This window comes from Sparus aurata, chromosome 14 (genome assembly GCF_900880675.1).
Source record: "Sparus aurata chromosome 14, fSpaAur1.1, whole genome shotgun sequence".
NCBI classification, from domain to species: domain Eukaryota; kingdom Metazoa; phylum Chordata; class Actinopteri; order Spariformes; family Sparidae; genus Sparus; species Sparus aurata.
In genome coordinates, this window is record NC_044200.1 from 2,390,672 (window position 1) to 2,409,347 (window position 18,676).

General features: G+C 39.4%; 1 protein-coding gene across 2 annotated transcripts in view; it reads right to left on the bottom strand.

Annotated features, from left to right (window-relative positions):
• Nucleotides 1-954: 954 nt before the first annotated feature.
• tmem178bb (transmembrane protein 178Bb) overlaps nucleotides 955-18,676 on the bottom strand; it is a 140,209-nt gene continuing 122,487 nt past the window's right edge. The window contains exons 3-4 of one of the 2 annotated variants that reach the window (XM_030440313.1): nucleotides 7,341-7,478; nucleotides 955-3,950 (exon numbers count right to left, since the gene is read on the bottom strand). In XM_030440313.1, the coding sequence (XP_030296173.1) occupies nucleotides 3,700-3,950; nucleotides 7,341-7,478 (389 nt within the window). In that variant the 3' untranslated portion in view covers nucleotides 955-3,699. The remainder of the gene's footprint in view (nucleotides 3,951-7,340; nucleotides 7,479-18,676) is intronic. The other variant, XM_030440312.1, reaches the window with a different exon arrangement.

The window sequence follows — 18,676 nt, forward strand, 5'->3', positions numbered from 1 at the left end:
ATGATTGATATCTCCAGATAACATTAATTACATTATTATTAAAAAACTGACTCACATGTCATTACCCTGCTCTCTGTGAGGGTTGGAAAAAATATTTTTATATTTAATATTAGTATATAGTTATTACAGCTGCAATTGTATTGCAAGATATTGAGGAGCCTAATGTTCGTGCCAAGTGTGAGACCAGAAGTCAACAGCGAGGTATTTTAATTTACTAATGTAATGAAGAATAAATTGGGAATGGTGATAGATGATATCAATTGACCTATTAACCTATTAACCTAAACAAGTATTTTGTTCCTTAAAAAAAAGTTTCAGAAAACTGAACAGAAACAGAAATTAATAAGTCAACTGAGTATTAGCCACAGTGTAATAATACGCTCCAATTGAGATATGAACCCTGGTTTCCTTTGTGATAGTCCTGTAATAAACTCATTCAGTGACAATAGCTGTCTTCTTGTCACTTCGTCACTTTCTCATAGGTAGTAATGATGGTCCTGGAGCAACATTAATTATGATGTCCCAGAATCAACAAAATCAAAGCGATATCAGATGGACCACCAATATAACAGAGGGAGACGCTGACTGATATAATATGGAATATAACTGCAATCCGTTAAGGGCAGCGAAATGTGTTGTTTGAGAGCAGCTAATAAATAAGGGAGATTCTGTTATCAAAGGTAACTCTGGTTTACTACAGCTTTGGCCCTTTTTGATGAAGTTTTGGCCATCATTTGATGACTAAATTCCACTCACAAGTTAATTTCTGAGATCTGAGAACACAGTGACGTTCATACACCAATGTCCAAGAAGTCAATGCAGATGTATCAAGAGACAAAAGGCTTACAGTTTAAATTCTAAGCATCTAATACAGATGATCCAAACCAGCGCAGTGTTGGTTACTGCTAACATGATAGCTGACAAGGACACACAAATCTACACTTGTACTATATAAACACTTTGAACTTGAAGTATTTATTTTATTGATTTTTGTTTGACAGATACAAAGCACATTATTAACTAGCTGTAAATGTGACAGAGTTAGCTAAAAGTCAACTTCTCATCTTTCTGGAGTACATGATGTTTTTACTTTATTGTTTTTTGTTGTTGTTGTTTGTTGTTCACTTCAGATTAAGCATCATAGCAACTTAAGCATTTTCCTCTTGGTAGGACATAATTTGATTTATCTCAATTTAGAATAAAGGCAGTGTCTGACAGTAGTTGCTTAACACACTCAACATAGGTAAATGCAGGTTAACCACATCTTCACACCACTCCAACACTCTACTGCTCTGAAAGACTAATGATGACTTTCTTGCAGGTCCCCATATCAAACATGTTGACACTTCCTTATGTATTTGGGATAACGGCTTACACAATAAGACCCAAGTTGTAATTAACTGGAATTATTGTTGAACTGATCCCAGTTCAGGTTTGGTTCTGGATTGGTTACTGTGGTTTTCACAATCTAGTCACCAGGTTAGAATGTTAGTAGTCAACGTTTCTGCAAACTACAGATGTTTTCAAATTTGTACATATCTTAGGCCATGAACCATATTAACATTTCCACAAAACTTGTCCTATCATGTTCACATTCCATGTTTATTAACCGATTTTTGGGTGGTGGATGGGATGATGGTAAAGTTGCAGGTGACAAGGCTGCCAAGTCAGTGACTGCAGTTCGAGTCCACATTTCACCATTCTAAGTGTGAAACCACTGAATCGCTTTTGATGAGGAACCACAATGTTTCAACATTTGTAAACAGGAAACCACATGACATTTCTGAGGAGACCTTGAAACAATTTCTAGCTGCGTTTGAGGCAACCATAGCAGGTATTTTAAGCCAAACCATGGTGTTTTCCAAACCCTAACCAAGTGATTTTCGTGCCTAAACTTAACCTGAGCATAAGCACAGTGTTGTGACAAGCAAAACATTTAAAATTGACCCTAAAGAAAGAAAGTCACAACATAAAGAATCATCTGTAGCTCTGCCAAAATTCAATCTGGTGATTGGGTTGGGTTTTCAACAGATTGTTCCAATTAAGGCTCCTGAAGGCTGTGGTCTTGCTGCCTTTCAATGTTTATGTAACCTTGAAAGCTCAGCTTTGGCTGTCCTTATCTGTTCCTTTGTCACGGCCTGCACAACTAACTATTGTATTTGGTCCTGCTAAGTAAATAGCCCATTTATTGCACTATGATCATCCTCCCTAATGTGCATAGAAGTATTCAGGGCCATACAAGAGTGTATTTTGATTTCCGACCCATGATTGGTGGGTGGGCCTTGAGGATTTTTGCCTTTTATTTTTTAGTCTTTCAGCTGATAGGGTGACACTTTTATAACCTTGTGCTTTGATGCTGAACTGTTTAAAAAGAAAGCCCTGCCAGTTCTTGGCTGTTGGTAAAAGAAAAAAAAGAGCTGGAGGAAAACCTTTATGCTGTGAGAAACAGCAGATCTTCACAGATCCCCAGGAAAAAAAAGCCAGAGCACGTTCTCATCAGATGCAACAACGTAAGCCTTCCACAGTTGCTCAGGGCAGCAGAGTACAAAGTTGAACATGCCGCCCCCTTTCAAAACAAATCCTTTTTATCTGCCATGTCTGCTGGGAATTTCCAGAAAAGATGACAAGGCAGAAGTCAGTTGTGTTAAACAGGATACTACATCTCTCCATTATGTATTTTTGTTCACCAAAGCTCCTGCCTTTTTACATCCCCAAGGCAGGGCTCCACTTTGTCTTTATGATATTTTTTTTTTTACAACTGCTTTCTATAGAGTCTGCAAACCAATGCCTCCGCACACATACACAACCTCATACACGCACATTTACCTCTATGACCAGAATGGAAAAAAAACAAACACATTTTTTCTGAAAGGATGCTCGGTCAACAGTTCGTTCACAACATGGTTCAGTACAAAGGAAAATACACTTAGAATAAAAGAGGAATGCATGTATAAAATGGCATATCGGATCATCAGACTGAATGGAATGCACCTACACAAGAATGAAAATGGTCCAACATGACAATTCCTGGTTGTCTCTTCGCTAGAATATTCTGTACAATAATGTACAACAGTGGAGGTCCCAGATGTCCTCGCTGCCCACATCTGCCAAGTAACCAGAGGGACTTTAGAAACTGGAACACTGAAGTTAACTGATGGCCGCTAAACATGATCCGGCACAGCAAGTCACATTGTTTCATGTCTGGTCCATTCCCTTGTGAATTGTCCTGGACAAGGTTTCAAGAGGCTAACTCCATGAGAAACTTCTACAAGATCTGCACTTGATCTTTCCCTTCAATACTGCTGATTCATTGAGTTCTCCACGGTAGACCAGTTAATAGAAACAGTTCCCATGTTGAGTTCCCCCTCTTTTGCTATAACCCACTTACAATCCAAAATGTAGTCTATCAGCGTCTCCAGAATATCCTTTGAAATCTTTCACGGTCATGGTTCATATCAGCATCTGGCCCACAACAACAAAACAAGCACAACTTCATATTTTTGATAATATTTCTTAGTTCTTCAGTTTTTTTCTGTTATTTTCACAATTGCAGATCATCAAGACACCCATTTTCAAACACACACACATACATTTTAGAAAAATCAGTAACCAGGAGAGACTGGAGATGAGTGGACAGATGAAGACATGGAAGAGTTTTTCTGTGTGTTTGTTGTTAATTTGGGGGTTCAGTTGTTCTTCTTAGCAGACAGTGCCATTCTCCTGTCTAGACTTGGGGCAGGTGGATCGGGGTATGGGCTGAACGGAGGGAGCCAGGGTGCAGAAGAAGCCGGCGATGAGGGTGAGGCCGAGACCTCCCCAGGCGCAGAACATGGACCAGCCGTAGCCATGGCCGATGTCATCAGGCAGGCCGTATAGGTATCGTGGGTAACGGGAAAGCTCAAAGTTGATGCCAGCAACGCAGGTACAGAGGGAGATGATGCAGAAGGTTCCTGAAATGATAGAACAATATATTGAAGGCTAGAAATACAGACAATTCCGTTCACAGTGAAGTACAATACCCCTTTAGGAAACCTATGCAAGCATTGGGAGAACATAAAGGGCTGTGCCCTAGCACAATTGGGATTTCCGATAGATATTCATTGTGTTACATTAGGCTGTTAACATGGAGACAGAACCAAAATTACAAATACGATTTGTTAACATTTAACAATAAGGGACACAAAAGTTTAAGTTAGTTACTATGGAACAAATGAGGAATGTATGAAGAACTGAGAGCGAGTTAACCACTAGTGAATGAGTAACTCCTACTCCAATTTAAATGAGTAGCTTAATGAAATGAGTGAGAAATGTATCAGGAACAAAATAGACAAGGAGACCTGTCCACTAATGGACAGATACCCATGAAGTGTTGATTCAGTCTTCAGTTTGATGCACCACTAAGATGATAATGAAGTAAGGAAGGGCTACTGAATAACTACTCAGTACAATCAATCCTTGAGGTGCACAGAAACAGTAACTAATGTTTAAGTAATTAATAATGAGTGAGTTGTTAGTGGTTTGATGCTGTTCACCAGTGGACCACTATCAACCACTCATGGACAAAATGGTCAGTATGTATCACAGCTGTTTTGATTTTGACTTCTGTAAATTAACCTATAATTGGTGAAAGTGTCCTATTGTATTGTACCACATGTGCATGAGTTCACCCTCAAGACACCTTTGAATATAAATACAAATACCTATTGGAGCAAAATAAAGAACAGTGGCCAGATTGTGTGCAACTAATACATCTATTTACAATTCAACTGTTTGGGAGACATAAACACAGTGTTGGGAATGAGACTCGCTAAATGTACTCACCTTACTTGAATATATCCATTTTAAGGTACTTTATGTTTCTATTCAACTACAGTACATCTCACAGGCAAGTTTTTAACCTTTAACTCCACTACAGTTGTCTAAGCTTTAGTTACTTTCATAATCTGTCCAGTGAAAACCATGAATCACCAGATTTGTTTACTTTGAACATTTCTCATAAACCGAATTGAGATGAAATGTCCCTTTGTGTGGTGAGAGTTTTTTAGAGATTAAATGCATTGTCATAAGCTGAAAACAAGCTGCTTTTTTATTTTTTTAATTTTTTTTCAACTTTTTACAGATACTTTTCTCACAGGACAGCTACCAACGAACATATGATGATCTTGTAGAATGTGATGCATATGAATTCACTCGTGATCACTCTCACTTTTACAGTTGTTAAAGATTAGTTGGGAGCCTCCAGTACACCATCACCATCGCTTCTACATTAAATGAAAATGAATTTCACTTCTAGAGCCATGGCTGCCTGATATAAGCCCAAACTTATCAAGCTACTTTGTCTACATTGCATTTTGGTAGATAATTGCTTCTCTGCTTCTTCTCTGCTGAATCATTCTCTGGACAATCTTTGAACAGATTTCCAGAAAAAAGGCCTCAGTTTGATTTGCCACCCAAAAACACAGGAGGTCACAATTAGAACATGCCATCAAACCACTGATATCTGTTATTTTAAATATTTAGCAATATATTGAATAATCTCTCCATTTACTTTCCTTTACTGCAGACTTTATTTAGCAGAAACAGTTAGAGATGTAGGCTCGAAATTTGGCCTCATTTCGGGAGCTCTGTGACCCTGTGGGCTGCCTTGCAGGGATTTGGCCACTGCCGACTGACCCAGCCTTTTTCTTGTGACTTTACTGCCAAGCAACATAATTGACTTTTTAATTGCCTGTTCATTATACAACTGTAGGGCATAGCGCTAATCCAAGGCCCGTCATAATTGAGTGTGCAGTTTGCTTGCTGCCAAGTCAGAGCTGTGCAGCACACAGTATCAGTGTGTGTGAGTTAGTTACTACTGACTGTCCACTGCCAGAAAATGGGACACACAGAGCTGTGTGTGTCTCTGTGTGTGTGCCTGGGAGATGCAGGGGCTGGATGTGCACACTCATGTGTGCGTGGCAGCATGATTGATTAGCGTGCAGATGCGTCTTTAACAGCTCCTGCATATTCAGTCTTTAATAGTGTGAACAAATGTCATTTTAGCGCTCTACTTGCTTACTCTATCTTCGAACCACTCAAGATACATACCAGCACGGATGGGAAAGGTGTTTCTGGCAAGGAGCATCTAGGTCAAGCCCTATCTCAACAAGTTAGCGAAGACAAGTAACCCTCCACTACCACCCAAACATGGCACTGAAGATGAATCAGAATCAGTCCGGATCAGTATTCCTTTATTTTCCCACAAATGGGGAAATGTGTTTGCCACAGTAGCAACGACAGCAGTATTTTAAAAAACAATATAATTAAAAGGTAATTAATAAAATAGAATAGAATTCTAAAATATGTAACTCCTATATACATATGAATATGATATTGTACAAAATTAACATTAACATGAATTATAAACAGTTTGGCAGTGAATTGTTATGATTGAACGATAAATACGGGTATTTATACAAATTGACCAGAGGTGTATCAGTCTGTTGCTGAAGGAGCTGCCCAGTGCTGTGAGAGTGACCTGCAGGGGGTGGGACTCCTTCACCAGCAGTGATGACAGCTTGTCCATCATCCTGCTCTCTCCCACCACCTGCACTGAGTCAAGAGGGCATCCCAGGATGGAGCTGGCCTTCTTGATAAGTTTATCAAGTCTCCTCCTGCCTGCTGCTGAGATGCTGCTGCTCCAGCAGACTACTCCATAGAAAATGTCTGATAGCTGTTGTATGGGGTTTCCTCAGAGGTGAAGACGCTGACCATGAATCATGCAAGGAATTATCATTGCATCTCTATCTCTATAATTTCCTGTCATCTCTCTACTATTGCTCTATACTATATCTTGTTAAGGTATTGAAAAATGCTAAAACCAGAGATGCTGTACAGTTTGTCAAGAAATTATTAGAGCATTTAACTCCCCTTTAAACCTCAAACTAGGGTGTTGGTTGATGTATTTTTTTTAGCTAGCTGTTTTCTCTCTGCTTCCAGTCTTTATGCTCAATCTAGGCTAACCATGTCAAAGTCCAGCTATGCACTCAAGATACAACACAATCAGGAGATTGATGTTGGTCTTCTCATGTCATTCCTAAAAAGAAGGCATAAAATGCATCAAACTATTCCTTTTAAAACAATCAAAATAAAAGATGATAAAGTTAAATGGTGATCCATGGAAGCCCATTACCACCTTGGAATTAGCTAAATAAATATAAAGATACTGTGTGAATGACAAAGAATTATGTTTTTTAAATCTTGTAAATTTGTTTCTTAATTAGAATGACTGATACGGTGGTGGTACTACGACTAACAGGACATTGATAATAAAATCAGCTTTAATTGTGTGTCCAACTTACCTCCCATGAGGAAGAGTAGGCCCGCCACATACTGCATGAGACCTCTGTCCCAGCAGCAGCCGAGCACGCCAATGATCCAACCGAACAGAATGATGGCCACCGCCATTCCCATGAAGCCAGCAGTCATTCGCCTCAAGTCTGAGAAAACACAAAAGAAGAGAGGTTAAACAAGTTGAGACTGACCTGATCAGAATCCTGCAGCTGTGAAGAAAGAAAATGTGACACTTTTTGTTCATTTAGTCTGAAAATATCTCCTCTCACCGCTCACATTTCAAACATAACATCTGCCAGTGGAAATGGGACAAGTCAACCTAGAAAACTGTTCTGATGTGCTTCCTGCACTTTCAGTCCAAGAAGACCATCAGTGTCAGTCACAGAAGCACTGGTCCAGTTCTAATGAAAATTGAATCAGGTGATGCATTTTTAAGACAAGAGTCTAAATTACGTCACACCAGCTACACACATCCAGCTCGCTGTACAAGTCAGAAGAAAATCTTTTCTGATGTTTGACTTAATAACAATTAATTACTGAGGATCAAATGTGACATCTCAGACAGTGCTTATCTGATATTTACTCAGAGGTGATTTTTGATCCTCTTTAGTGTGCTCAAGCACACCTACATTTAATCTCAGCACCCCTTTAAAGAAGATAATAGTTATTATCAATTATTAGAATTTTCTTGATAATTCAAAAGTTTCAGAGTGGGAATGTGATGATGCCTGACTGCATTACACACAGCAACATAATATTTAATCAGAATAATTTTCGAATAATTCATCATGATTGCTATGGATTGTCCCCCTTCTTCCTTCTGCTTATTATATTAAAAATAGCAAGAACCAGGTGGAAGAATAGTCAACAGACCACATAGTTATAATACCAAATCAGCTACCTTTTGATGACTATTCTGTTATTTCACAGTGCTAAGCTGTGATAAAGGCTACAATTATTAAATGTGGATTATCCCCAAACTCCTCTTACTTGCATCATAACTATACTTTCTATGTCATTAACTCAGAGTGAATTACTGAGTTCAGAATTACGGAAGAGTGCCCTCTTCTGAGAGCACACACTTTACATGGATTCCCGGGACATTTAGAGGACCAAGATGTTTGACCAGAAATGGATCAAGAATATTAATATTATAATAAGCTTTTTTTTGTAGCAGTATAATTATAGGTAACAAGCATGCATCAGCTTTGGAAGACAAACTGCACTGATGGAGGGCAGCAGAAACAGACATTACTTAAATAAGTATTGACCATTATGTTAAAAAAATACTAAATTACTTTAAATTTGAGTGCAGTCTTTGAACGTGGCCCATTTTGTAGAGACGACAGTGTGACAGCAGTGTGCTCTGCAGGAGGGTAATGACACTGACAGCGACTGACTGCAGAAAGGAGCTGAAATATGAAGAGGACAAAAGAGGAGAAAGAGCTCCAAGCAAAACCCTGTCTTCCCTGAAGTAGATTAGAATGTCATGGATGAACTGCTCTGTCAGGGGGAGGATGGGGGAGAGCGGGAGGCCAGAGGCTGGCACACGGCTGGGGTAGAGGACACCATATGGTTGAGTGAGAAAGGTCAAAACATTTGGCCTGAGAGAATAAATGTCGAACAATAGAAGACTAACCTCTGGTAATGTAGTACATGCTGTACATGTTTCTCCAGCTTCACTACTGCGCTCTAAATAAATCCCCTTCACACCCAAAACCCACTGTAATGGACAGCAGTTACCTATTGGCCTCAGGAAGTGAAAATGAACTGTTTTAAAATGTCTTTAGCCTCCTCTAACCAACCAACAAATGTCATGACACCAGGCCGAACACACAGTCCTCTACACTAGTGCTAAGTGCTGGAGCCCCCAGGGCTATGTGCTCCACCCTCCTGTTCACACTGTACACATGTGAATTATGAAAGTGATCCATAAAACAAGAATCTCAGCTGACATCAACTGCATGAGCAGCCCCTGAGGAAGTGGTGTAAAAGGAGCATCAGCCTTATGTGAGCAAGAAAAGTACAACAATCTGTCTGCCGACCAGTAAAGGATTAGTGGAGGGAGGGAGACAGTGGATTGACATTTAAATGATGCAGTTAAAAGTGGAGGTGTGGATGTTATATAGAGACATTTACCATTACAGTCATCAAAAGTTTCTCTTGCAGGACCAATCCATTTTTTTCTAAAAACTAAGGTCATTCATATATATTACCACATTTTTGTTTTTAACTTAAATCATTCAGTTCAAAATAAAGATCTGTTTTAAAGCTCTGTGTTGGTTTAAAGACATCATTAACAGCTTCAGAATTTGGCATAAATCCAAATAGTTTATGCATTATATCTATTTATCATCAAGTTTTAGTTCTTTCAGTTGATCCAATCTGATAGTCAGTGCAGGTTATCATAACGTGTTTATATTTTCCTTATTGTTTATTATATATATTTTTTTGTTTTCACATTTGTTCAGATTACCAATCTTAAATACACGTTTGTGATTCTTTTTGTGGAAGTATTTTCATTTTGCTACTTTATACTTGAACTCCACACTTCAGGGGCAAATGTTGTCCTTTTCTGCTTCATAAACTGCTATAAGTATGAATGGCAGAGTGGTAAAGAACATATTCCACCAAGGCCCAACAGTCCCCTTTCATTCAATCAAGCCTAATCCAACATCAAACTCAGTGTTCAGATCCAGAATGTTATCTGGATCTGAGATGACAGCTACTCAAGTGGTTAGCATAGATGTGGCTATAGCATCAGGTGTATCAGAGCTGCACGGTAGATTTCATAAAAGGAGAAGGCAGAAAAGCACTGACAGATTTTCTCAATGGAAAAGATGTTGTAGCTTCATTCTCTACTCATCTGGTAAGAGTTAGATCAACCATCTGACTCTACCGATATTGATCTGATTGGTTGATGTTAGTCTGTGATGGATGGTGACAGGCTGATCTGCAGAGTCTATACAGCTATGTACACTGGCACAAACTAGGGGATGTTTTGAGTCCATACATTGTTTTTAGGAAAATCCTTCTCATTATGCTTTAAAATGTAACTTATTTGGTATTACTCACCTACCTGTAAGACTCATTTTGTTTACATTTGGTCTCTTATTGGTTAGACGGCAGAGTGACAGTTACCTGTTGGAAATAGGTAGTATAAACTCTACTGTGGCTGTAATCCAATAAACTGCCCCCAATGATGTCACTCAGTGGCTAAGCTGCATTGGGGTAATGTGGGAGCCAGGTTCTGAAAAGCAGTCCACTGTTCTAGCAGTACCCTCCAATAACACTGCTGAACTTATTATGGACAGTTTAAAACAAATGATCAAAATCGTTAGAACAGAATCAGAGATCTTCTTTTTTTCAAAACCTGGCTTCTGTAATTCTACTCTCTTGAGCGAAAAAAATGTAGTGGAGAGTTCTATTTCATTCCTTCTGAATTCCACAGATGGTACAGATCAGGCGGTGACATATTGTCTCTGAAGAGCAACCAGAATTTAGATTATTGGTTATATAATCTCATTTTGATAGGACACTATAGTGGTAGTCAGACATAACTACCAGTACTAAAACTCAGAATACTTTATACAGCACTGGACCTGACAGAACACACCCGCTGTGAAATCTCTGCTGGTATGTAGCCATAAGTACAACATGCAGCGGGACATGCAGCAGTGTCTGGGCTAATATTTTTGGCTTCACTGATTTGAGATGATCAGTGTCCACAGCATCTTTGAACCATCCAACCTGACCAACCAGGTCACAGGAAGAAGAACAAGTGGACAAGTGGAAATCTGGCTGGCCAGACAACAGGAAATCAGGGACAGCTGTAATCTTCAGCACAACATCCTGGATCAGGCTGTTGCACTCGATGGGTGAACCGTGTTGGATAAAGAGAGAGGTGGACTTCACTCAGTGTGTCCTTTAAGTTCTCCTGTGTTTTTTCCTATGTTCCCTTACTCAGACATAAATTAAAACAAATACCCTAAGTGTATGTTACAAGAGTTTACAAACTGGTTCTTAATTCTGTCTGTTCTCACTTCTAACTATGATGAATGAATATAAAATCGACATTATTCATGTCCATCCCATGTGATCTGCATTTTAAATTTCCTCTTCTCTGTAACTTCATGCAAAAGGTGTCTTTGGACATGGAGAGTACCTCCAAGAAATGTAACAATATTTCAAAGTCTGACGCATTTTTCCGCCTGACTGTGCAAGAGCCATTTTAGACACATGCAGATGCAGATGCCTGTGCATGACTTTGAGGAGGGAGCCCATGTGTGACTCCCTGTCAGGAGGCCTGTCAGTCACACACTGTAACCATGGTGACCCTGGAGCTTTACAGTGATATATAATACATATAATATGAACTTGGTGGAAGCTGCCTGACAGTGACGCTGAAGAAATCATGATTAATGCTTTTGAGCGTCCACACAGTCAGAATTGCTCTCTTTCTTTTTAACTTGACATATAGTTTTCATCTGACTACTTTATCACAGAGCATATTTAAAAAAAATTCCATGTCGGATAATTTGTTTTTCTGTTCTTCAATAAATTGCTGTTTTGATGTGTGATCCATAATTCAATACTTTGAAAAGGCATTGTTCTACAGCTGTGGATATACAATAGACAATAAGAAATTTACTTGTTTTTCATATCAATGGTGAAACATGTACTCAAACAGAAGTAGCGCTAAACAAGAAGTAACACTAAACAAGACATATAGCCCCAACACAGACAGGAAGTCTATCACTTATTATCACTTAATATAGCTTATTACTTATTATAACAACAAATGTATTTATTTTTAGACCATATTTTTTCATAGGACTTGAAAGCACCATTTCAATTTACTCCACTGAGGTTGGAGCTTTTTTAAATTGTACATTCATCATTCAACTTATTCTTACACACATGACTAATGAACGGTGAGATTAAACTCTATGCTTTATATGTTCATAGAAGGCTAAAGGCTAGCTGAAGCTGAAGTCAGTCACTATGAGTTCTTGCTCTACTTCAAGCCATTTTTCCCCTCACTCTGCAGCCCAACAGTCCTTCTATCAAGTCAGATTAACCCTCAGCATGTTCTCTGCAGGTCACAGTGTGACTTCACGAGTTTGAGCATCGAAGAGAACAAATATGGAGCAAAATCCCTAGTGACCCACTCCAGAAGAAGTTCCCCCTCGGCAGCAATGATTACACAGCATTGCTGCTCCTCTGCTAATGAACACATGCTAAACATGCTAAACCACCTATCCTGCGTTGAGCCAGCTGGACAGATGTGGGCCCATTAGAGAGAGAAAGAAGACAGAGGAAAAGACTGCTGCTGGTAAAAGTTGACCAGTACTAACCATCTAACAAATTGATTCTCAGAATACTACACTTGATTCTGTATAACATAGTAAACCATGGAAATTATAAGCATGCAAAACACAAGATACAATATGGAGATACTAACATGCTTAAAATAATAACATCCTGAGTAGGGTCTGGTTTCATTAACGTCATGGATTCTGTTGTACCATGTGCGCATGTATATAATTAATATGCACATGCCAGGTTGGATGTTTAGTCCTAATACTTGCGTTTCATGTGACAGCCCCTCCACAGAAGGGAGACTTTTCAGGTATCTCCTTCAGTGCTTAGTGGCAGTGCTAATACCGGACTGTGACCTGTAGTTTCCCCAGTAAACATGCCACCCTGCTACAAATAATGTAGCTGGAGATGACCGTCAGCTCTCTCTAAGTAGCGCATAGGAGTGGCAGGGAGGCAGAGCATTGTACTGCTAAACAGCAAGATGCTATGTATTTAGATAGATGTATTTCTCTGTTTAAGTGTACACTGTTTTTTGGAGAACACTGGAGGCACTGTGATGGTCATGTGTTTTTTTTACTTCTCCAGTGCTTTCTTTTTTTAGGGGGCCCAGCCCGAGGGCCAAGCCCTAGGACCAGCGGTGCTGAAACTTGGCACGTACACTCTTCAGCTTGATCTGATCTAAAGTTATCAAAAGATTTTTGCTCGGTCAAAAAATGCGCAGATTATTCACGAACAAATTTCTGTAGCTAGCTATAAAAATGTAAACTGTTTGAAATCTTGGTCAAACTAAATGCTGTGAACACCAAATTTGAGATCCTTGGTTGCCATGACACTGGGAAAGGATGAGCCCAATTTGGCGAATTTTGGCCACTAGGGGGCGCTAAAAATATGGCAAGTTTATATCTCTTGAACGGCTACACAGATTTTTACGAAATTTGGTCGGTATTATGTAGGGCCAATCCTGAGGCCATATATTGAAGGTGGTCATGACTGGTCAATGTGGGCGTGGCTTATTACAAGATAAACAACAAACATTAATTTCAGCCAAACTGTTATGCTGACAGCTTTGAAATTTATATGGTACAGATAGAATAGGACACAGTTCTTCCAGACAAAAAATTGCACTTGTACTCCACTAGGTGGCGCTATAATGGATGCAATCGCATTTTTGCCTGTAACTTCCACATTTTAAATACCACATTTGCAAACCTTATATTCATATGTTCCCTGAAAATAGCTGGGTTTTCTGACATGGGACATGCCCACTTCTGCTGCACATTTCGTTCGCTGAATCGCCACATATGCAAAACCTACTTTTTCAAACTCCTCCTTGGGATTTTGTCGGATCTGCGTGAAACTTGCCACGTACCCTCTTCAGCTGGACCTGATCTAAAGTTATCAAAACAATTTGGCTCGGTCAAAAAAATGCACAAATTATTAACGAACAAATTTCTGTAGCTAGCTATAAAGATGTAAACTGTTTGATATCTCGGTCAAACTACATGCTATTAACACCAAATTTCAGTTCCTTGGTTGCCATGACACTGGGAAAGGATGAGCAAAATTTGGCGAACTCTGGCCACTAGGGGGCGCTAAAAAGATGGGAACTTTATATCTTTTCAACGGCTACACAGATTTTTATGAAATTTGGTCCGTATGATATAGGGCCAATCCTGAGGCCATATCTTGAAGGTGGTCATTACTGGTCAATGTGTGCGTGGCTTAGTAGAACAAATCCAAATCAGCACACATTCAGCCTTTTGCACTTCCAGTACACTTCCCATTACAGTGAATACAACGGCTCAGATGTTGGCCTGTGTCTTCACTTTTGCCCAGAGCCCGTCATCCTTTGGGCCAACTTCTGTGGGCTCTGCAGTGCGCGGGGTCCGAGTCGCGCGGGGGGGCTTGGCCCCCGTTCATAACTGCTTGCAGTTCTAGTTTTTTTTTTAATTTATATATTTCCTAGGTGCAGGGTTAGGGTTACGAATAAAAAGAGCAGCAAAGAGACAAACAAGGAGATTTGCAGGGTGTGAAACTGTATGGATTGAAAGAGGGCATAGTATATTATATTATAGATTATATTATATTTAATATGTGCGTAAATTAATTGAATGAGGCAAAATGTAGAGTGAGTAAATTAAATAAATACATAAAGAAAGAAAATAACAATAATAATCATAATTATATATATATATATGTATGTATCCAGGAAATAGTAGGACAAACAAGTGTGCACCCTTGATCACGCTACTAAACAGTTAGGGGAATGAATTACGAGATGTCTTTAACTCCGACACAAACGGGTCAGAGAGCAGTGTGTCGGCGGGCGGGTGTGTGCACGCACGTGTGTGTGCTGCTTGCAGCCAGTGACACCACAGAGCAATAGGCATTGTGTGTGTGTGTACGTGTGTGTGTGTGTGTGAGTGTGTGTGTGCGGCCTGCAGCCAGCGACACCACAGAGAAATATGTTGTGTGTGTGTGTATGCGCTACCCACAGTTAATGACGGAGCTGCTCCATCACAATATATTACTCTAACCTGTAGTCAGCTGAGGTACTTTAGTACCTTCTTTTATTTAATGTAAACTTGTTGTAAACATGAAACATCATTTTACCATTTCACTCTCTATCTTTGTCTGAACACAAGCTCTCTGTCCTGCTGTGTGTTTAGCTCTGTTAGCTGTCAGCTCTATAAACTCTATTAGCGGTGAGCTATTACTGTAGCTCTGTTAGTTGTTAGCTCTGTTGTTTCCTTAGCCTAACACACTGCAGGACTCTACTGCCCCCTGGCAACCAAAAGCTCACCAGCTCTCCTGCCAATTGCAAACACATTGTTTTTTCACAATGTAGTCATTATCAGGTAAAACAATATCTTTCACATTTCAGTGCATATTTTTTGTACTGTACTTCCGGGGGAGGTCTCTGTTAGTCCCAAACATATTTCTATGCTGTGACGGGATAGAAATATGTATAACTGTGAATCCTTTCCCCTTCATAGACTGTAACACAGTAACACACAGAATGACAGGCACACTGACTGAGCTGTCAGTCAGTGACTAGGAGAAAAGCCAGTAGACGATTTTCACTGAATGCACTTTTTCTGGCCAAATCTGTGCTGACACAAAGTGTGTGGATGCATATGTCTGGTGACAGTCAATCATTTTAAACATACAATTACAATTTTGGCATGCTGGAGTGAGATATCATAACTGTACAGAAGTGGATTTCATGCTTTGAACTGACTGTACAAAGCATTGAAATAGAATTGATGCTGATACCTCTCATGTTATTCATGTACTAATAAATTATGCTAGTAGGGATTAAAATATATTTGTGGAGCTGTCGCTGTGCTATCAAGTGGTATTGGTATTAGTTTATATATTGCTTATATATTATTAGATGTTTCTTCTTGTTTTTATTGATACAGCCAAGTTCTTTTTCTCTCCCTTAGCATTATCTCTTTCACACATGTTTGTTTTGCACTGTTAATTTTTTGTTGTGCAATATAAAACCCCCATTGAGAGAAACTGTGCAGCAGTGTTTTAATTTATGTTAATTGGGAGAAGGTCAGACAATTAGCTGTTGCATCAACCTTCCAGACTTGTATTACTGGACCAAGAGACCCCACCCAGAGAGAAAAAGTGGCAAAAATCCATCCCAAACAACTGTCGGACAAATCCACATAGGCCTGTGGCAAAGCTAGAGATGAGCTTATTCTCACCAAACAGTAGTGACTGATATGTAAATCCTGCCAACTTCATTTTGGATGTATATTCGATGGTACATCATTTCCAATACATAAACTGATATTTATGGAAGAATGTCCAATGAGACATTTACAAGCTCATGTTATATTTCTATAAATAGCTTCTGGTGAAATGTTGTGCTGGGCATGGCATGTAAGGTGAGAAATGTAACGTTAGAGTCAAACATTGTTTGTTTAGGTTGTTTTTTACTGATTTAATTTTCTGTCACTTTCTTGTCGCCTGATTGTCCTGTCGAAGGTAGAAATGGTTGGGTTACAAAAAATCAAGCTTAGACAAAAGAATGCTTTCACGTACTCAGAACAGGGAGATTCACTTTGCAGTTTGTTAGCGGCACCGAAATAAACTGTGGCAACATCACTTACAATCTGTGAATAAAACACAGGTAAACAGAACAGCTGGTTCAACCTGACATACACGCTCAAACTTACTACGCCACAGCATATTCTATGACAACTGACTCCAACAGCAGACCTGTTGCTTCTTCATTCAGGTTTTCTCCTGTTTATGGGTGGCTGAGCACTGTCAGGTTTGATGTGGAATCCTCACTCAGAGATCTATTAAAATCTGATGCACAGTTTGAGTGTGTCTCTGCAGCTGTCTGCTTGTCTATCTTGGTCTGTGGATCTTCGATAGGTCTTTGCGGCAGTCATAATTCAAACTGGGCACGCAGGAAAATGTGTTGGCTAGAGCTGAGCGCTGTCAGATGTCCATGCCCCTGCGGTTGACTACATTTCACGTCCTTTGGATGTTTGAAAAGCATGTGTGATGGACATACACTAAAGATTACACTGTGCATGCACCTGCGTGTGCACTCATATTCTCTATGGAGAGAATACAGGGAAGAAGCACAGCAGTCAGTTATCCAGTGTCTTGTATTTCTGCACTGTTTATGCTATTTATTAGTCATTTCATTTTTCAAATCAATCATCAACTCAACTCAATTTTATTTATATAGCTCAAAATCACAATCACATTGCCTCAATGGGCTTTACAATCTGTACAGTGAATAACATCCTCTGTCCTTAGACCCTCGATTCGAGTGAGGAAAAACTTGCCATGTTGATGGAGAAAAAAAACGATGGAAGAAACCTCAGGAAGAGCCACAGAGGAGGGATCCCTCTTCCAGGACGGACAGACATGCAATAGATGTCACGTGTACAGAAAAGAGCAACAAATCAGAGTTCACAAGATACACTGACAGAATGTCTGATACAAAAATGAGGCTTTGTGTCTTGCATGTTGATAATGCAATTCTCATTGGACTGAACAGGTGATATCTTTGGATATGGTCTCTAGTTATGTTATAAATATATCACATCCACTGATTGTGCATGATGATTCTTCCACAAGGCGTGGTGGATATATTTCTAAAGCTATTAATGAGCAAGTTGCACAATAATGGTAGAGAAAGCACAGCCAAAATCTCCCAGTACTAACATAAATGCTTCACAGCGGTCAGCACTGACATTAGCTATGTTGATTATTACATGCATTATGATCATGTTAGGTATTTAGGTGTTTTTTTTTAAATGTGAGTGAGACACGAGATAGTTGGATACAGGTGGACAACAATGCAGCCCCTGAGCCGAAGAAGGAGTTGCAGCAGTAGAACATACTCCTTCAGAAGCTAACCCGCATATAGCATAAAGCACACAACAGATGAGTATTTGCTGGCCTGGGCCTTTTCTGACTGAGGTAGGTTTGTGATGGTTATTTTGCTTGTGTTTATATGATTGTGGCATTTAACATTATCACATTATTATTTATTTATCAGGCTATAAAGCCAAGAGATCTTGTGAAACTTGCCAATCTTGCTGCTCACACAACTTTGCCAGCTACAGTAGCCAGCAAGAGGTGATGAGGTGCCTGTATTAGTGATGGATACTGATTGAATCATACGGGCATTAAGACATAATTTAACCAACTGCACAGGATGCCAGAAAAAGACTGTGCTTGTTGGGACAAACAAATATTTGTATTTGGTAATTATTCTAATTCACTGTAGTTGTTTGGTAAACAGTGAAGTGTAGCCAATCTACCCTGCAGATGAAGGCCTTTGCTAAAAGCACAAACTAAAGATTAAACTTTGACAGCTGTCTCATTTGATCAGATCTACACAAGTCCAACACGCATTGTGCAGACCTGTGTCATACTGCGGCTGTATGAAATGAGTGTTCTTGAAAATGCTGGTACTTCATCTGAAAAACATGTCAAATAACTAATGTACTGATTTTAACCCAAACCGTGATGTTAAATG